This window comes from Halichoerus grypus, chromosome 11 (assembly GCF_964656455.1).
Source record: "Halichoerus grypus chromosome 11, mHalGry1.hap1.1, whole genome shotgun sequence".
Taxonomy (NCBI): Eukaryota; Metazoa; Chordata; class Mammalia; order Carnivora; family Phocidae; genus Halichoerus; species Halichoerus grypus.
The window spans coordinates 6,048,505-6,068,050 of NC_135722.1; the positions used below are offsets into that span (position 1 = coordinate 6,048,505).

At 58.5% G+C, this 19,546-nt stretch overlaps 2 protein-coding genes across 5 annotated transcripts; one reads left to right on the forward strand and one right to left on the reverse strand.

Moving 5' to 3' along the window:
* Positions 1-1,198: 1,198 nt before the first annotated feature.
* Positions 1,199-6,210, forward strand: CTSF (cathepsin F). 2 transcript variants are annotated; one of them, XM_078057752.1, is made up of 14 exons: positions 1,199-1,529; positions 1,726-1,824; positions 2,112-2,181; positions 2,289-2,350; positions 2,479-2,554; positions 3,143-3,256; positions 3,379-3,524; positions 3,612-3,708; positions 3,789-3,869; positions 4,602-4,721; positions 4,808-4,872; positions 4,971-5,061; positions 5,506-5,564; positions 5,646-6,210. In XM_078057752.1, the coding sequence occupies exons 1-14, from the start codon at positions 1,320-1,322 to the stop codon at positions 5,718-5,720; spliced, it is 1,365 nt and encodes a 454-aa protein (XP_077913878.1). In that variant the 5' UTR covers positions 1,199-1,319; the 3' UTR covers positions 5,721-6,210. The 2 variants fall into 2 exon arrangements, with proteins under 2 accessions (XP_077913878.1, XP_035977398.2); XM_036121505.2 differs by having other exon boundaries at positions 1,200-1,529; positions 2,112-2,196.
* A 145-nt stretch (positions 6,211-6,355) lies between these two features.
* ACTN3 (actinin alpha 3) lies at positions 6,356-19,484 on the reverse strand. Of its 3 annotated transcripts, XM_036121502.2 has the most exons (21): positions 19,338-19,484; positions 15,599-15,713; positions 15,308-15,427; positions 14,906-14,992; positions 14,736-14,823; positions 14,181-14,259; positions 14,015-14,096; positions 13,188-13,273; positions 12,770-12,862; positions 12,065-12,295; positions 11,791-11,938; positions 10,562-10,712; positions 9,863-9,971; positions 9,626-9,766; positions 9,197-9,379; positions 8,599-8,733; positions 8,324-8,503; positions 7,777-7,923; positions 7,623-7,688; positions 6,728-6,886; positions 6,356-6,644 (listed from the first exon to the last, which is right to left on the reverse strand). In XM_036121502.2, the coding sequence occupies exons 1-21, from the start codon at positions 19,482-19,484 to the stop codon at positions 6,486-6,488; spliced, it is 2,706 nt and encodes a 901-aa protein (XP_035977395.1). In that variant the 3' UTR covers positions 6,356-6,485. The 3 variants fall into 3 exon arrangements, with proteins under 3 accessions (XP_035977395.1, XP_077913879.1, XP_077913880.1); XM_078057753.1 differs by lacking the exons at positions 14,736-14,823; positions 14,906-14,992; positions 15,308-15,427; positions 15,599-15,713; positions 19,338-19,484 and adding an exon at positions 14,406-14,692; XM_078057754.1 differs by lacking the exons at positions 14,736-14,823; positions 14,906-14,992; positions 15,308-15,427; positions 15,599-15,713; positions 19,338-19,484 and having other exon boundaries at positions 13,974-14,096; positions 14,181-14,693.
* Positions 19,485-19,546: the final 62 nt, after the last annotated feature.

The following is a 19,546-nucleotide window of genomic DNA, read 5'->3' on the forward strand; positions in this document are numbered from 1 at the left end:
CAGTGGGGGTGGGTCAGGGAGGGCTTCCTGGGGAAGTGTCCTCTACACTGCGAAATGAAAGGTGTCTGGGTATTGGCCGGAGGGAAGAACAGTGTGAAGTTTTCCGAGGTGTGCAAGAGCTTGAACTTCTGAGGAGTTAACAAACAGAGGGAGGCTGACATTTCAAGCGCACAGCACAGGACCGACTGGATGGCACTCGAGGGGCTTTCTTTAGACGCCGCATTAAGGACCTGGGATTGTCTCCTGTAAGAGACACAGATGGTGCCCCAAAGAGCTTAAACTGCACAGCAGGGAGAGATAAGCACCTGCTGGAATCCTTCAGGCCATCCCGTCTCAGAGCTCAGCCGGGATGGAGCTCAAAGCCAGCTCTGGTCTCGCTCCAGCACTTATTTCTGCGTAGCTGGAAAGTCACTTCACCTTTTTAGATAGACCTCTGCTGCTGTAACAAGTCAGGTTTGGACCGGGTGACATTTACTATTAGTTCTCCGCACTCTCTAAGCCTAAACGAACTCTCCATCCCCTTCTGGGATTTCCTCACTTCCCTTAAACTTCCTCTTCCCTGCTTCCCTCCCCAGCTGGGAACACCTCGCAGGGCAATTTCTCTTTCTCATCTGTCTCTCCACTAGAGTGCGAGCTCCAAGCCGGCAGCACCATGCCTAACGCATCTATTCATCTATCTTCTTGCTAGGCCCCGGCACACAGCTGTGAAAGCTTGAATAAACCGAAGCACAGTCCTACACCCGGCACCTTGCTTCAGTGGTTACCGAATGCTTGCGTGTTTGTGTTAGATCCCACAACAGCCGGAGGCTCTGCCAGTCCAGGGGATCCCACCTGCCATTTTGCTGGCGAGTGGAGGAGCCTCTAAAGCCAACTGTTAGTTACTATCGTCATTCCCAGGCCAGCATCCTTTCCCCTCCCTAAACGTCTCTAAGACCTAAGAGGATTATTCCAAGACTGCAGCTCGGCCCGTGTGTCCACAGACCTACCGAACTGCTGCGAGACTGCAGGGTGCCCACCCCACCCCACCCCACCCCTCCCCTCCCCTCCCCCGCCCACCCCTCCCCTCCCCTCCCCCGCCCACCCCTCCCCTCCCCTCCCCCGCTTTGGCGAGGACTCGCCTGCGCCGCGCGCGCCCCACGTGCCTCGCGTAAATAAGCGAGTGCGCAGGCGCCCCCGGCCCGCGTCCACTGGCCGGCGCCCCGCCGCCCCGGGAGCAGGGGGAGGGACGCCGGCCCCTCTGGCCACGGGCTGCTCCGCCCCGTCAGTTGGTCCGCGCGTCTGTCGGTCGGTGCGTCCGGGCCTCCGGCTTCGCCCTCGCAATGGCACCCTGGCTGCCGCTGCTGTCGCTGCTGGGGCTGCTCCTGGGCGCCGCTCCCGCCCCGCCCCGCCGAGCAGCCGACGCTCAGGCCCGGGAGGCGGCGTACCCGGAGCTGCTGGGGCCCGCCCGCTTCGCCCTGGAGATGTACAACCGCGGCCGGGCAGCCGGGATGCGGGCGACGCTGGGGGCCGTGCGCGGTCGCGCCCGCCGGGTGAGGACGCGCCGGCGGTGGGGGCTTCCCGGGGCCGGTGCGCGGGGGCCCTGGTCGGAGGGTTGGGAACTTTGGCCTGGACGCCGGAGAGACGAACTTCTGGCGCTCGGGAAAGGGACGGGGGTAGGGCGGGGCTGTGGGAAGGACGGGCTGGGGAGGGAGTGGACGCGCCTGCCTCACCCGCCCCTCCATCCAGGCGGGCAAGGGGTCGCTGTACTCCCTGAAGGCGACCCTAGAGGAGCCTCCCTGCAATGACCCCACGGTGTGCCAGCTCCCTGTGTCCAAGAAAACGCTGGTGAGTGATAGGGCTCTTGTGATTCCCCCGCTCCCGTGATGAGTTTGGGTCAAGTGTTGAGGAGGCAGCAACTACCCCACCCTGAGTCATTTCCCAAGGCTCGGAGGGCCAGAGACTAAAATGCCCTAAGAGTGGGCATGACAGGGTGCTGACTGCCTCACTCTGCACCGTGGGGGTGATCGCCTTGTTCCTTGGAGGTGGTCTTCACATGAGGCCCTTCCAGCGCCATCTGGCCAAGGCCGAGCTCCCATCCCAGCACCCAGACTGGCTTCCTCCTCTCCCTTCAGCTCTGCAGCTTCCAAGTCCTGGATGAGCTAGGAAAACACATGCTGCTGAGACGAGACTGTGGCCCAGTGGGTACGAAGGTTACAGGTGCTGGGAGAGCCCAAGGAGGCTGGCATAGTTCAGACCAGACTTCACGCAGGGTTCAACCTTGATTTCTTCTCTGTTCCAACCCTATTCAGATGACGAAAATGAGACTTTGAGTTCAGTCCTTCCACTGTTGAACAAGGAACCCCTGCCCCAGGTGAGGCGCCCATCTCCATCTGGCAGCTGGCTGCTGCTTTATTTCCTCTTCTCTTTCTCTCCCCCTGGCCTGGGCTCCCTGGTGGATCTGTGAAGGATTCCTTGTAAAGACCCCTGTGCCCTTTACAGGATTTTTCTGTGAAAATGGCTTCAATCTTCAAGGAGTTCGTTACCACCTATAATCGGACATATGAGACGAAGGAGGGTGAGGACCCAGCCTTGGCTGTACCTGGCCCAGTCAGATCAGGACCTTCCCCCCACTTGGTACCTTGGTGTTGCGGAGGGGAAGGACACACGAGGCAGAGCATCCACTCAGGGACCCCTTAAATCCCCAAGTTCTTGCCCAGCCTCACAGGACTAGACCTCTACCTCAGGTACCTGGCCCCTTCTCCCATCTGTTTTTCTTATCAGAAAGCATGGGTCTTCATCATTCTGGATAGAATGGGAAGGGGTAAAGGCCAGATTTTCTCTGCTGGTGCCTCCACCTCCCCAGCATGATAGTCTTTTTCCCATGACCCCCTGTCTGAGGATGCCCTTTGGAGCCCATTTTGGTTATGCCTTCACTCCTGGGATACCATCAATTCAGTGTGGCCCCAAAAGTTTTTCCCACCTCCCCCTCATCACTTGCAGGTCTGGACCCCTCCTCACCTCCAGCCCTCCCCAGAGTTCTGTCCTTGTAAAGAGCTTCAGGCCTGATCCAGAGCCCACCTACTCCCCAGGGAAACCCAAGTGCCTTTCCTTTTATCATCTGCCTGGGGTCCAAGCCTTTCCTCTCCTGCTCCTTGGTTCTCAGAAACCCAGTGGCGCATGTCTGTCTTTTCCAACAACATGATTCGAGCGCAGAAGATCCAGGCACTGGACCGTGGCACAGCTCAGTATGGGATCACCAAGTTCAGTGACCTCACAGGTAGAAGTGGTGTCCAGAGCCCTCATGGAGCCTGGAAGAGTCAGGGTCTGCTCCCAAGGCCCCTGATCAGGGCTGCCTTATACTCTCCCCCGCCCCCATCCCCTGCCCACCTTTACCCACAGAGGAGGAGTTCCGTACCGTCTACCTGAATCCCCTCCTAAGAGAGAACCGCGGCAAGAAGATGCACCTAGACAAGTCCGTTAGCAGCTCTGCCCCACCCGAGTGGGACTGGAGGAAAAAGGGGGCTGTCACCAAAGTCAAGGACCAGGTTGGACCCCTAAGAGGCAATGGTGGGACATGAGGACTGCACTGAGGTTGAGAGGGGACCCAGCCCGTCTCTGCCCCTCTCTTGCAGGGCATGTGTGGCTCCTGCTGGGCTTTCTCAGTCACCGGCAATGTGGAGGGCCAGTGGTTCCTGAAACGGGGGGCCCTGCTCTCCCTCTCTGAGCAGGGTGAGCATCCCACTCTACACCCTTGCCCCCCCGCCCAGCCCCTCCAGAGGGCTCCTCAGGACCAGCCTTCTGTCTCCTAGAGCTCTTGGACTGTGACAAGTTGGACAAGGCCTGCCTGGGTGGCTTGCCCTCCAATGCCTACTCAGCCATAAAGACTCTGGGTATGCATTCATGGGATCGGGAGGGGCAGTGGGACTTAGCATGAACTGGGTTCAGGTCTTAATGCTGACCCTTAATGAAGACCTTGAGCAAGTCAGCTCTTTGACTTCATCTGTGAAATGGGGCTCATCTTGCCCACTTCATAGAATTGCTCTGAGTATCAAGTGAGGAGGTAATACATAAAGTCCTTGATGCATAGCAGGGGTCTTGGTGTTTTTGCTGCTTGGAGGTCCATATTTCTGTAATACCACTGAGTCAGGTAGCAACACATCTCACCCTTGAGAGGAGGTAGTGACTTAAACTGGCAGTTCAATTCAGTGGTGGGCCTCAGCGGCCATGGGATGAAAGGCTGAGGGACTGGGGTGGCTGTACGGAGACTGGGAGCCTGGTGGGTCTGGGCCACACTGGGAGCAGACTTGTCTGAGCAGGACAAGCAAGCCAAGATGAAGAGCCCCAGGGGTGCCGGGATGAGTAAGGATCAGAAGTTGGGCATCGAGTCCCATCCCCCGCCATATTTCTCCCTGATTCTTCCCTCAGCCCCCTTAGTCTCTGTTTTGTCATCTCTAGAGGGAGGCTGTTGTTCAGAGGGCATGGCCTTGGTCTGGGGCGGGCAAGGACCTTAAGACCTCACAGAAGGGGCTGGGTGTAGCCCCTGGCTAGGAGAAGACGAGTGTATGGTACACGGGGGTCCATATTTTCTCTCCCCACCCCATCCCACCCCCACCATTCCCCAGGAGGGCTGGAGACAGAGGACGACTACAGCTACCGCGGCCACGTGCAGACCTGCAGTTTCTCCGAAAAGAAGGCCAGGGTCTACATCAACGACTCAGTGGAGCTGAGCCGGAATGAGGAGAGTGAGTGAGGGCCAGGGTGAGGGTGGGGACAGACCAGGTGGGGCTGGGGCCTGGCTGTCCCTGACGCCGTTCCTCGCCTTTCTCAGAGCTGGTGGCCTGGCTGGCCAAGAAGGGCCCCATCTCTGTCGCCATCAATGCCTTTGGCATGCAGGTAAGGCCCCAGCTCGGCTGCCCCTTCCTGTCCCTTGCCAGCTCCCTTCCCGCTTCTCCTTGGAGGTGGCCCCTACTCTTTATTCTCCCCACCCCCAGTTCTACCGCCACGGGATCTCCCACCCGCTGCGGCCCCTCTGCAGCCCTTGGCTCATCGACCATGCTGTGCTGCTCGTGGGCTACGGCAACCGTGAGTTCCACTGACCCCCTTTCTGCCCACCCCCCTCAGATCACGGGCAGAGGTTGAACCGCAGCCTCTCAGGACCTCTGGAGAGGGAAATTGAGGGAATTCCTGGGAACCCTGTCCTTACCCCTGCTGCGGTCCATGGGCCAGGCAGGAGTCATCTGTTCCCTCTCTGGATGGGAATGCTGAGGCAGCGGAAGGTTGAACTGTTACAAATAAATGACCTGCTAGAGGCGGGGCGGGGGTGGGGGGGTGGGGTGTGTGTGGTGCTGGGTGCCCTCCCCCACCCAGAGCCACACCAGGTCCCCAGGAGGGTGGCAGGTCGGCCTGTCTGCCTTTCTGCTCCTTTCGCAGTAGGCCGCAGCAGATAGTGGGAGAGTGCAAAGGGCTGGGGGCCCTGACTGGAGAATTGGGGGCCCCTGACCCCCTGCACTCTGCACTGCTCCCCAGGCTCTGGCATTCCCTTCTGGGCCATCAAGAACAGCTGGGGCACTGACTGGGGCGAGGAGGTGAGTGTTGTGTCCTTGGCCCCGGCTCCCCAGCCCCACCTTGCCCTAGCGCACTCACCAGCCCCCCTGCCTTCCCGCCAGGGTTACTACTACTTGCATCGTGGGTCCGGGGCCTGTGGTGTGAACACCATGGCCAGCTCGGCAGTGGTGAACTGAGGAGCACCGGCTCAGGACCTGGTGCTGACCAGAGCAGCCCCTTCCTCAGCCTGACCTGCGTGTCCAGGCGCCTTCCCAGGAGGCAAGCTGGCTGAGGGACAGGCACCGGGTACCTCAGGGTGAGCAAAAGGCCCTGGGCTAGGGCAACACCCCTACCCCTTTTCACCCCACCCCTACCCTGAAGTTCCCCAACGGCACCTTTGTTGATTTGTGGTAGCTAGAAGGCTCTTGGGGTAAAGGATGATGTCCTGGCAGCTGAAGCTGGCTGGGGCAAGAACCTTGGGCTCGGGTCAGGAGCAGGTTGGAAGAATTACGCTGGTCATAAACCCAGCTTCGTCCTCAGCAGGCTCTGGCTTTCTGCCCTGCCTTTCCTCTGCCTGATGCTCTAACTTTTCTGGTTCCCCCTGGATTTGGGGACAGTGTTTCTTTCCACATCTAGAGAAATTATTGTAACTTCCTTTTTCTAACAGCAATAAAGAGGTGTCCTAGGCCCCACTGTGGTGTGAGTGCTTGGTACCTAAGGGCAAAGAGGGGTGGTAGGGACTCCTGGAGGGTTGAGGTTGGGCAGCTGGTCGTGCCCAGGAGCCTGAGGACCCAGCTTCTGCTTCGGGAACTGAAAAGAGATGGAGAGAATGTCATGGATCGGTCTTTATTCAGAAGGACGTGGCTGGCCATTCTCTGAGGCCCTTGCTCCAAGAGATGGATGGGATCAGCCAGAGGGAGCTCCCTCTCTCCGACTCATGTAGAGAAGCGTAGGGATTGAGGTCAGAGGTCACTCTCCCCGTAGAGGGCACTGGAGAAGGCCACGTAGTCCAGGGCTCCACCCGGAGCCCCGGAGCCCTTGTAGGGTGTCATACGCCGGATGCAGTACTCGGCCTGCTCAGCGGGGAGTTCCTGCCGCAGCTCTTCGGGAGTGATGTAGTTCTGGGGGAGAAAAGGTTGTTGAGGACCCACAGATCCTGTTCCCTGTCCCAGCCCGCCAGCCCCCTCCACCACCTGGGACTCACCTTATCTCCTGCCAGGATCTTGAAGGAGGCCACAACTTGCTCAGCTGTGTCGGTCTCAGCTGTCTCTCGGGTCATGAAATCGATGAAGGCCTGGAAGGTCACGACGCCGGCTGCGTTGGGGTCCACCATGGTCATAATGCGAGCAAACTCCACCTCTCCCTGCAGGGATAGAGGCCAGGCACCGTGCCCATCGTGGGTGCTAAAGCCAGAAGGCTCCTCATGTCCCCTCCTAGGGACTGTCCAGCTTTGGCTTGACAACCCGGGTTACAAAGTGCTCTCTTCCCTCCATAGACTGCTTCAGCCTTAGCTCTGGCTTTATGGGGGAGTCCTTTCTATTAAGCTGAAGCCTGCATCCTGCCCCTGGCAATGCCCCCTATTGCCCTTTGACCCTGATCTTTTTCTCTGGAGCTCTCTGTAGTGCAGTTTCTCTGGGTAGAAACATTGCAAACTCAGGCTTTCAAGTCACATACGACCAAGTCCCAATCCTAGCTGTGTTCTTTTTTTTTTCTTTAAAGATTTTATTTATTTGATAGAGACACAGTGAGAGAAGGAACACAAGCAAGGGGAGTGAGAGAGGGAGAGGCAGGCTTCCCGCCGAGCAGGGAGCCCGATGCGGGGCTCGATCCCAGGACTCCAGGATCATGACCTGAGCTGAAGGCAGACACTCAACGACTGAGCCACCCAGGCACCCCCCTAGCTGTGTTCTTGAGCAAGTTAATTTACCTCTCTGAGCCTTTGATAGCCCCTGCGTGAAATGGGGTCATTCTGCCTAGCCCCAGTGGGCGTGATGAGGGGGAAATGAAATGCATGTGAAGGTAGGAGGGATACAGTAGGTGATCACGATGTAGGGGAGAGGCACTGATGGGACTCCTGCAACGCAGTTGGGGGCACTCACCAGGTCATAGCCCATGGAGATGAGGCAAGCCCGGAAGTCGTCAGGCTCCATCACCCCGTTCCGCTTCTGTGGCGCATGAGTAGGTATCAGACTTGGTCATCCAACCCCACCAGCCCCCAGGTCCACCACCCCACAGAGCTGGGCCCCTGCTGACCCGGTCAAAGTGGTTGAAGGATGCCCGGAACTCGTTGAGCTGCTCCTGGCTCAGGCCCTTGGCATCTCGGGTCAGTACCTGGTTCTCCACCTCATTGATAGTGCGGGCAATGGAGGTGAGCAGCTGCTCCCAGCCTACGCGGATGTGCTGGAGAACAGGGGGGCAAGCCAAGTCAGTGGGCGGCCGGTGCCTGGCCCCTCGTTCTAGCCTCACTCCCAGCCCATGTGTGACCCTGGGCAGGTCTTCCCCCTGTTGGGCGTGAGTGTCTGCCAGCAGCCCTTCCTGCCTTGACATTTGATGACTTACTGTGTATTAAGTGTTGATCACCCAGTTGTGGCCAGTCCGGGCCTGGCTTCAGACTGCTACGTGACTCTGGACGGGTCACTTTCCCTCACCTGATCTCAGTGTCCCCGTGGGCGCACTGGGGGACCTGGCCAAGCTGAACCGGGGCCCCTCCTGGGGCAGACGTGCCGGGCCCAGCCATGGCTGCCCCGGGCTTCCCCAGCCAGTGCCGCCTCCCCGCCCCTTCTAAGCAGGTGCCTCTCACCTCCATGCCGTAGACTGTGTGCTTGTTGTCGAACACCAGGCCCTCCTGCAGCAGCTGGTGGTCACCCTCCAGCCGGTCAATGTTGCTCTTGTAGTTGATGATGTTCTGCTCCTGTTGCCGCAGCCCAGCCATCTGTTCTTCCAGAGAGCTGGCCGTCCCCGTGGCTAGGCGGCCCACCTCCTGTCGGGGGCCCGGGCAGGATGAGAGCTCCCAGCTCCCTGTGGCCCCGGCCCTGGCCTCGCTCCCCCAGATGGGCCCCACCATCCGAGCCGTACCTCCACCTTCCCCTGGATCCAGGGCCCAATGGCATTGGCTTGAGCCGCAAACTGTCGCCGGAGCCTCTCGTTGAGCTGCTGCCGGGCGAGTTCTTCCTGCAGTGTCTGGTCACGGCTGGGCACCAGCTTCCGGACCTGGGAGGAAGGGTGCTTGTGCCTGGGGCAGCTCTGGGAGCCAGAAGATGGCTTTGAGGGGACATGGGCTCCAACCCCTAGCAGAGCCCCGGCTACTCTGAGCCAAGAGGTCTGGGCTTACGTGGACAAGCTCTGGGGCAAGTCACACGACCTCTCTAGGCTTGTTTCCTCGTCTGTAAAATGGGGCCGGTGATTTACTGTAGTGGTTTTATAAAGATGTCCACACCCCAGGCTTAATTCCACTTCACATCGGGCCCGACAGGAAAATGCTGCTGTTAAGGCCATTTTGCAGCAGAGGCCATGACAGGCAGGGTGACCTATCCAGTGCCCCACAAAGGCTGTGACAGACCCCAGATCCGAAGGTGGACTGGAGTCTCCATAGCTTGGGACACGTGAGGTTCCGGGGTGGTTAGAAAGCACAGGAGTGGGTGAGAAGCAAGGAGAGGTCCCAGGCACCACTGACCATGTCCCACTTGGTGTTGATGTCCTGTGGTGTGAGGGTGATGTAGGGATTGGTGGAGCTGGGCCGCAGTCCGTATGTTTGGCAGATCTTCTGGATCTCACCCTGGATACCCAGGATGGCTCCTCGCTCTCGGTCAGCCTCTGGCAGCGTAGCCTTGAATTGCTCATGTGCAGTCAGCAGGCTCTGGGAGCGACAGGCAGGACCCATGAGCAGCACCCTCCACTTCCCACGGGCAACGGCGAGGGCAACAGTGTGCTGCAGGCCACCCGGTGGGTCTGCTGCGGGCCTCCTGTCTGCCAGCCTAGCATTTGGGAACTGCGGTTTCCCAACCCCATTCCCCAGGAACCCAAAGAAAGGGCTGATGGGGTTCTAGGCCCGCTTCCCTGTCCCCCCCCAGGCCCCCTCCCCACTTGGAACCCCCACATCCACCTGGGTCTCCTCCACCGAGTGCACCAGCCACACGTCTTGCAGGTCCTCCACGGCCCCATCCAGCCAGTTGTTGAAGGGTGCTGCCCGCCGGGCAAACTCCAGCTGCAGCTGGTCGATGGTCTCCAGGAGCTTCTCCATCCGCTAGGGGCCACGGGGGTGGCGAGTCAGCAGCCTGCCCAACGGGCCCCTCACCAGCCTCTGGTCTCCAGCCCCCAGCTCCCTGGCCCCCAAACCCACCTCCAGCGCGTCCCTCCTCTTCTGGGTCAGTGTGCCCAGGTTGTCCCACTGGTCGCAGATGGCCTGGCAGCGGCTATTCACTGAGGCTGCCTCGTGGTAGTCCAGCTCACTGGGGGCGAGGAAGGGGATGACAAGGGGGTCAGACCACAGCCTAGATTTCCTCCTGTCTGCCCTCCTGGGACTGGAAGCTGTGCCCCAGATGGTGAAGGCGCAAGGCAGCCAGGGCAGGTGTGGGTGAAGCAAGGCATTCCTGGGGGGTGGAAGTGGGGGTTCCAGTACATTCCTTGGGTAGGGGGAGCCTGCGGGTCCTCAGCTCCAGTCCTCTGGGGAGCTTCGATAGGGAGGGGGAGTGGGATTGTGCGAGAAGGGGCGGGTTTACAGGAGGAGGTGGGAAAGCCAAGGCTGATGGGGAGATTTTGAGCTAGCAGGCCAGGGCCTGAAGCCGAAGGGGGTGGCCAGGTTAGGGGTAGGCCACGGGGGTGGGGCCGGCCGAACACGGGTAGGGAAGAGTGTGGACCCCGCGATGGGGACAGGGTTACTGGAGGAGGGACGGAGCAAGTGGTGAGGGGGAAAGATGTGGAGGGAGAACTGGGGAGAACGAAGTTTGCGGAGGGCAGTGGGGAGCAGGGCGGGCGAGGGGAGAAGCCAGGTAGGGTAGCTGTCCCCCGGGGGGCGGGACCAGCAGCGGGCCACGCCTACTTGAGCTCCTGGGCCAGCGCGGCGATGTGCTCCACGCGGTCCTGGTGCGCCGCCAGGTCGCTCTCAAAGGCTTCGTGGCGCCGCAGCAATGTCCGCACCTCCTGCAGGGAGGCCGACTGGTAGTCTTGCTGGCTCAGCATATCCTCCTTCCCTACTCGGAGAGAGGCCCGGCTCAGGTCACCCACCGGCGGCCGCGGCGGGAGCTGGGGTTCGAGCTGAGCTGGGTGACCTTGCGGAGTCCTCCCTCATCTGTGAAATGCAGGTGATTACACCTGCTCAGCCTATCCTCAGGGTCTGTTCTGCGATGCCAGACTGATAAAGTTAAGTGAAACTCCTGTTCTGGGCATGGCCTGTAAATGGCTTCAGCGTCCCTGATCCTGCACATCTCAGGGTGGCCCTGGTACAGTTTGGGTCTTACTGGATCGCAAACTACTTCCCAATAACTCTGAGCCCAGTGAGCCCCCGACCTGGTTTCCTTAGCTCACCAGTTTCCCCAGAGCCTGGCACAGTGCCTGGCACTTGGGAGACCTTCTAGAAATATTTGTTGGATGAATGAATGATGAATGTAAAAGTGCTTTGAGAATGAATTACATTACACAAATAAAACCATAATAATAATCGCAGCCCCTACTATTTATTGAATGCCTCTGCATTTTGCAGAGACGCTAACAGGCTTAAAGATTCAGAAACCTCCTCAGAGTCCCATAAATAGCTGTATACTTAAGGAATTCTTGTTATATCAAACCATTGTTATCCTTCATGCCCATAATCCATTATTAACGTTTGTTCATTATTTTTAGGCAGGGCTCATTTATTTGTAGGATTAAAATCCCTGATAGAATACAGAATGAATGTTTTCATATAGAGTGATATATCTGACTCATGCAGTTTTCTGCCATCAATATGCTCTGAGTCCAACATAAGTGCTGTTAAGGTTGGGGACTCCCCTGCCACAGGTACAAATAAAATGCTACATGACCAATTAATCAGAGCAGACCTACAGAAGGCCAGAGCCAGGAGACAGGGGCCGGAGTTTACAGATGAAGAAACTGGGGCCCAGAGAGGAGCAGTGACGGCTGCATAGCAAGTCAGGGCGGTTCTAGAAAACAGGTCCACCTTCCCAGCAGAACACCTACTCCTGACCTGTGCATTTTGCCAGGACCCCCACCATCATCATACCAGTCTCCACCCACCCCAGGACAGACTCAAGCCCCATGAGGTGTACCTACCCCGGGTCCAGGCTTCGTGCAAAGAGGCCTTCTGTTGGAATTTCTCCGCCAGGTGCTGGAGCCTCTGCAGGCGCCGGATCTCCGAGAGCAGCCAGTCCTCATAGCCCCTCTCCACTTGCTCCAGCCCACGCCATGCGTTGGCGATGTCCTGTGGGGCCGGCAGAGGCACCTTCCATCATGGTTTGCCCATTGTACAGGTGGGGACAGAGAGCCCCATGTCACCCGGAGGATGTGGGCAGAATGGGGGGGTCACCCCCTCCCTGGCCTGGCTCACCGAGACGAGCTTGCCCTCGGAGGGCATGAAGGCGGGCCGGTGGCTCAGCCGCAGCTTGGTCTGCAGCGTATTGAAATTGATCTCCAGCTGGCACTTCTCCTGCACCCGGGGCGGCTTGTGCAGGCGCCGGTAGTCCCGAAAGTCCTCCAGCTTGCGCTGCATGGCACTCATGCTGGGCTCGCCCACACGGTTCTCCAGCCATGGTATGGTGCGGCGGATCCATTCCAGCAGCTGCCAAGGCCAGGCAGGTGCAGCGCAGAGAGTTCTGAGCTGGCCTGCTCACCCCGCCCACCCCTCGCCACCCACACCCAGGCTGTGGCCAGAAGGCCAGGCCTCAAGCAGAATGGGGGGTCCCCACTAATCAGGGAAGGAGTCAGATGGTCAATGTCTGAGCCTGGTCAGGAAGCAATATAGGCTGGCACAGAGCAAAGGGCCAGGAGATTGCCTAAATATGGGTGAACAGATAAAGGGACGAGGGAGCGCATGAATGAATGAGTTCAGGAATGAACGAATGAGTGAATCCATGAATGACCAGGAGCTTGGATAGGCAGAAGGGGCAGGAGATGTGAAGATTGCAGGAGGAGGCAGGAGCAGGCCAAGGCCACTGTGAGGTGAGGGAGGCTCCACAGGCCCAGGCCTGGGCTGGCCAGGGTTGGGAGAGCACAGGTACAGGAAGGGGAGGGACTTCTTTGGCCTCAGACTCACCTCACTGGCAAGCTTCTCGTACTCCTGCATCAGCTTCTCATTCTCCTGGTTCACGGCCAGCACCTTGCAGATCCTATTGGCGGCCGTCTCTGCCTGTTGTGGGAGTTGGAAAAGATGGGCACTAGAACCAGCCGCTGCAGACACCCCAACCCCGCCTTCCTCTGTAAAGCCCTTAAAACCTGGGTCCATGCAAATAGGGCAGCACATCTTTTTAGATGAGGAGGGAGCTTCCAGGCCAGAAGCCTCTGCTCCTGAGTTCCCCAGAGACTGAGTATAGGCAGATGGGACAGTGGCACTCCCACCCACGTGGGACCCAGCACCTCCAAATGTTGGGATGCTACCACGGTTGGGCCCCTTGGTCCACACGCCCAGCCCAGGCGGCAGCAGCAGCGGGGAACGGGGTGGGGGGGGCCCTTACCTGCTCAGCCCCGGCGAAGGCATGGTAGAAGCAGGAAACGTAGGTCATGATGGCCTTCTCATCAGGCTTTGGGGTGTTCACGATGTCTAGGGGACAGCAGTGAGGTATTTATTGGCCAAAGCCAGGCTTGGAGAATGGGCTCACGCCCCTAACCAGGCAGAGAGCTCCCTTGAGACGGGAGGGGTGGAGACATCTAGTCACAGCCAGAGATGCCAGCTACCCCAAACCCAGCGTCTGCCTCTTCCCTGAAGCCCTCTCTGATCACCCCAGGGCCCAGGAACATGTTCTCTATGGGGTGAGAAAGGCGCGAGGGAGCAGGTGAGTGAGCAGACGCTGCAGCCCCCGAGAAGGACCAGCCCACGCTGCCTGGTGTCTCTAACCATCCCATCACTCTGTGGGTCCATCTGTCTGTCTTTTCCCCAAGTTCTCATCCATTGATGCCCACACATCTAGGGCACCAGACACAGTGGGTGCTCAGAAAACGTTTTCTCTGCCTCAGTTGACTAAAGCCTTGCTTGGGCAGAAGGACAAGAGGCAGGACCTGCCCCTAAGGAGCTCCCATGCTCCCAGGTGACCCAAGTAACTGAGATATGAGGCAGAGGGTGGTGCCATAAGGGAAAAGGCAGGAGAGGCTGCTTCCACTGGTTGGACAGGGGCAGGGGAGCAGGATAGAGGGCTCCTGGAGAGAGGGGCCTGGGACAGGAAGGATTTTTACTAGAGGGTAGGTGGAGGGGGAGAGCATTCCAGGAGGAGGGAAGAGCAGGGGCAAAGAGGTGAGGGCTGTACCATGCCTCTGGTCAGTAAGTGGGGTCCTCGCTTCCTCTCACCTTCTGCATCCAGCATCCTAGGGATGTCCAAGTACTTCTCTGACACCTCGAAGGCAGTGTTTAGGTTGCCAATGGGGTCATCCTAGGTGGGAGGGAGCAGGGAGAGGTGAAATGTCGGCCGCGGGCAGAGGCTGGGGAGTCGGGGCTGGGGGCGGCAGAGGCCTACCTTGCGCAGTTTGGCATAGTCGATGAGGTCGGGGCGGTGTCGGTGGATGAGAGCACAGAGGGCCAGGCCATCCTTCCAGCTGGACAGGGAGAAGGGCAGTCAGGCCTGGATTCAAGCTGAGGCTGTGTCCCACCCTCACTCCAGGAGCATCCCCATCAGGACAGCGTCGTCAGTAAAATGCAGTCGTCTAAACTCCTTGGCTTGGCATCGGAGGCCCTTCATTACCAGATCTAGACCGTCTCCTCCAAGCGCATCGTGATTCCTTCCCATACCCTGTGCTTGGGCCACACCAGTATCTGGATGTTTTTGGCAGCCAGGTTTTGGCTCACAAAGTTCTCCCTGGCTGGCATGCCCTTCCAGGATGTCTCCAACGCGCGCGCTCAGGGATCCTCCCTCCTCCTCCCGGATTCCGTTCCACGTGGGCTGAGTCCTCCCACTCTCGGCCACCGTTCCGGGAGCCTGGCTGTGCGGGGCCCTTTCGCGGGGCGCGCGGCAGGGAGAGCCCAGCGGGGGCGTGCGCGCGCGTGCACGCGCACATGCCGGCCGCGGACAGACCTGGTGTGGAAGTTCTGCACGTTGACGTTGCGGTACGGTGCTGTTTTCCGCTGGCACCACAGAAGCAAGCCTTCCTTGGCGGAGGTTTCTGGGTGGGGATGCGGGCAAGTGTCGGCTGGGGAGGGGTCTGGGCCAGCCCTCTCCCCCCGGCCAGCTTCCCCGCCACTCACCCTCCACAGAGATGTCCTGGATGGCGAAGCGGAGGATGATGGTCCAGATCATGCCCAGCGTCATCTTCAGGTTCCCGTCGACAATCTCTGTAGGGTGAGGAAAGGGGACAGGTTCCATCTGGCGTTCAAGGCCCGTGCTGCCCCAGCTGCCTCCCTCCCCTGCTCCGTTCCTTGGCCCTTGACCCCCGTGCCAGAACTCCTACTTAGTCATTGTTCAATCATGAACACCTGCTACTCCCGGGTCCTGAGCCAGCACTTAGGGCACATTTGCCCCTTAACAGTCCCTCCCATGAGGCAAGGACAGTTAACCCCACAGTTGAGAAGACAGGCTCCCAGAAGTGGCTTGCTGACGTCAGGACGGCCCTCCCCCAGCCCCAGGGCCTCCCCCTGCCACCCCCTCACCTTCAGCACCGATGGACACCAGCTTAACCCCCTTGCTGGCAATGAAGTCCAGGGCCTTGTTGACATTGGCGATTTTGTGGAAGCGCATCTTGCCTTTGTCTGGCCTGGGCAGCCTCTCTCCTGGGTGTAAAAGGAGGGGTCAGGGGTCAAAGGTCACAAGAAGAAGCTGAAGACATTGTCCTCAAACTTCCCCCTCCCCCACCACGTCCCCTCCAGGTTCTCTCATGTTTCCCCAGCTCCCTGGATTCCCCTAGGTCCTGGGGTCCCCATGCCTTGATTTGCACTCCTCACCTGAAATGACCTCCAAGAGCAACATGAGCTTGAGGCCATTGCGGAAATCCTCCTCCATGTTTTCAATCTGGGTGCCAGCCTTGCGCAGGTGTGAGTTGCACCAGGCAGTGAAGGTCTGGGGGCAGAGACAGCACTGAGACCCTAGCCCTGGGTCTGGGGGACATCGGGGTAGGTCTCAGAGCCCCCGCCCCAGAGTCAAGTCCTGGCTCAGCCACTGACTTGCTGTGCATCCAGGACCCAGTCCCTTTTCTCCCTGAGCTTTCGTTCTCCTGGAAAAGGACACATAGACTCTAGGGCCCACACAGTCCCAGTTTAGACTTGGGGTATGCCAGCTTTGGCCCGTCTCAAGCACTGGAGGGGTTTTTAGAAAATTGTAAAGCATATGCTCCAAAGTGTGGGGACCCTCTGACACACAAGGGCCAATGCAGGGTGATAACTGCCCTTCTAAGGCCTGCAAAATTCTGGACCAAAGCCTACCCAGTTCTGAGGGTTTTGCCTGAGGGATTGTGCACCTGTATTACTGTCCTCTCAGCCCCACTGACCGCCCAGGGCTGTTGTGAATTGGCCTCCAAGTAGAACGCGAGGGTACAAGAGCTTTGCAAGTCATGGAGGACCAGCTGGGCGCAAGGACCAGCCTGACCCAGTGCCTGGAGGTGACTGCCTTCCCCTCTCCCTAGAGTCAGCCTCAGCCTCAGCCTCCATCTGGGACGGGAGGGCTGCTATGCAGCTCTGTCTCTATTGGGGGTGGGGGTGACCTGAAGCCTGATAATACATTTCCACCAATCTACGAAGCCCTCAAGCCCTGCGTTCGGCCATCATCTGTGGGGTCCTTGGTAGAGTCTATACTTGGGCTCCAAGCCCGGCTGAGATGCTCACTCACTGTGACCTGGAGTATGCCCTTTGCCCTTTCTTGGGCTCAGTCTCCCCATTTGTATAATTAACTGGCCAGACTTCATGATGTCCCAAGGTCCTTCTTCCTCCAATCTGGTAGGATTCTAGAATTCAGAGTATTCCCCCCACCACAAAGCAATTAATCCTGGAAGATGACCCTGGAAGTTATTTGGAATTATTTCCCTCACCCAGCTTCCCTTCCTGAGACCAGCTTTTCAGCTGCCCTAGAAGCTGGACATGAAAGATGATGCTTTAAATATGTCAGGGACTGTCATTGCTGAGGAAAGGGAGTGAGTTTCCTATCACTGGAGGTGTATAAGCGAGTGCTGAACACTACTCGATGGGGCCCCAAGCACAGGAGAAAGTAGTTGGATTCTCCGTAGTTCCCTCCAGCCCTGGAGTCTGAGATGCTCTGGGTCTAGATAAAGCAGGGGGAAAGGCGGGACTGGGTGGGGCTTCCATGGTGGAGGAAAGGGCATCCCTCCATTTGACAAACACAACTTAATAAGATGTAGTCCCTGCCCTATAGGAGCTCGCAGTCAATCCAAAGGGTCGTGTTGGTCTGAGAAGTGCTGGGAGAGACTAGTGTCAGGGAGAAGAGGGATTCAGATCAGGTGGGGGACCTCTTGGGGAAAGCTAATATTTGATCTGAGCTGCAACGGAAAAGCAGGAGTTATTCGGATAGAGAAGGGCAGGCAAGGGCATTTTGCAGCCACACAGGCAAATGCTCAGCAGTGAGAAACAGCTGCTAGGTCTGTGGGGTTACAGTTATCTGGGTGCCACTGGAATGAAGCTGGGGGTGTTGGGGTATAAGTGGTGAGAGGCAGGCCGGAGGGGCAGCAGGGGCCAGGTCATGCATGATCTTGGGTGCTAAGCCAGGGAGTTTCAACTTGATCCTGAGGGCAACAGGGCATCAGGGAAGATTTTGGGCAGAGGGAGGTGGGCAGAACCGTGTTTTAGAAATCTCTTTCTGGTGGCAGAGTGGAGGCAAATGGCTTGGCAGAGCAGGAGGGAGAAGTGAGAAGGTGGCGACTGGGATGGGGTGAGGGGGTAGGGGGGAGAGGCGGGGAGGAAGGGTGTCAGGAAGGGTCAGAGCGATGGGATAGAAACACTCTTCCTTGCTGAAGTATAAGCTTCCTAAGGCAGAGGACTTATTTTGTTTCCTGCTGAAGTCCTGACACCTAACACAATGCCTGGCCCCGAGTAGGAGCTCCCTAAGAAATACTGAATGAATGTTTTGGGATGAGGTTGAATGAAGAGGACTCAGGCATCAGGCAGGAGCTGGAGGGAGACACCAGGGGGAAGGGCAGGTGTAGGGCGGGGCTAAGCTGAGTACAGAGATGCTCAGGCTGGAGGAGAAAGAAACTCCGGAATGGCCAACTTCCAGGGATGCTGATTAATTTACAGAGCATCTACGGTTGTGCAGCCGTTGAATGAATGGATGAAGTGGGTGGCCGTAGGTTGGGTTGGAAGGGTATTCCTGATATTTTGTTAAATGATGCAGGCAAGTCACAGACTAGTGTGTGTCTCCTGAAGGGCATGTGGACCTGGATCTGAGGGAAACCTGGTGGGTGCCAAGCAGATGGCAGCTGGAGCCAGGGGCAGGGATGACATCACTGGGAGACTGCCAGACCCAAGGACCGCAGCCCTGCTTGGAGACAGGTGCAGGAGGAACTAGAGGGGAAGCATGTCACCCGGGGCGCTCCAGCCGAGTCAGCTGAGCCTCCCGGACTCTGGGGTCATCTCCTGTCATCTAACCCAGTAGAAGCGCTCTGATTCTAAATCCTGGGATTCTCAGATCCTGCAAATTCCACTGAGCACTCCTGTTCCCTGCCCTTTCCTGGAGTCACACACTGTTGGCAAATGCTCAGCAGGGTCCAATGACTTCACGGCATCCTCCCTCCCCCTGGCCTGCCACTCCCCAAAGTCTCCTCACTCCAGCCCGGATCATTTTCTCTTTTGGGAACCCAGGTGTCCTGCCCCCTCCACTTGGGAAAGTCTGGGAGTGAAAATAGATCAGGGAGGGGGCCCCAGTGCCCTACAAGGCTGGGCCTGGGCAGCAGCTGCCCATGTGCCCCACTCCAGCTTCCCCAAGCCGCTGCCTCAGCACAAAGTGTCCATCTGGCCGGAGAGTCAGGTTACTGTGTAAGGGGACCCAGGCTCCCCTCCTCCTTGATCTTGTGGCCTTTTCAGCAGACTTAGGGCCCCTGGGTTGGGGGGGGTATCTTGGGAAGGAGTGGGGGTGGGGCAAGCAAGGGGCAAAGACCCTCAGGTTGTGGGGGGGTGGGTCCTGTTTTCTGACAGTATATGATTTGGGTCCTATCTCTGCCCCTTTCTGGGCCTCAGTTTCCTCATTTGACAATTGGGATGGAGTGGCAATGAACCCCAGGGTGGAGAGAATAGAGAGGAGAGAGTGGGGAGGGGTCTGGGATGGTTCTCTCCTTCCCCACACTCCCAAGTCCACTAGGTGCCGGCTGCAAGTCCTCAGGGTGGGGTCTAAGATATTTAACTAGAGAGTCAGGGGCCTGGGGAGAAAGATTATCTTCCCGACACCCCCCAAACTTGGATTTCCTGGGCTTCACCCAACCCCTTTTCGCCAGCAGAAGTGGGACAGTGGGCCCAGGGTAATGAACTCCCGGGGGGTGGGACCCCAGAAATTCTCCTTGTTATCCTAAACCCCTCATGAGGGCTCCCAGCCCTCTCTTCCAGCTCTGGGAGACAGCGGAGGACTGATGGGCCGAGCTCTGGGTCTAGACGGACTCTGCCCCCGACTTGCTGAGTTGCCAAGGACAAATCGCCCGGCTTCTCAGGCCTCAGTTTTGCCATCTGGAAATGGGTGAGCACTCACTTTCCGCTGCTGCTTCTCCCAGGCCGGGTCGAGCAGTAGGTCGCGGTCCCAGTCCTCCTCCTGTTCCATGTACTCGCCGCCCCCGCTGACGCCCACGAAGGGCCCCTCCCCGACCCCCAGACCCTCGGGCTGCATCACCATCATCATCTTGCTCGGGCTCCTGGCTCCGCTCCGCTCGGCGCTCTCCGGAACACCGGGGCCGCGTTAAG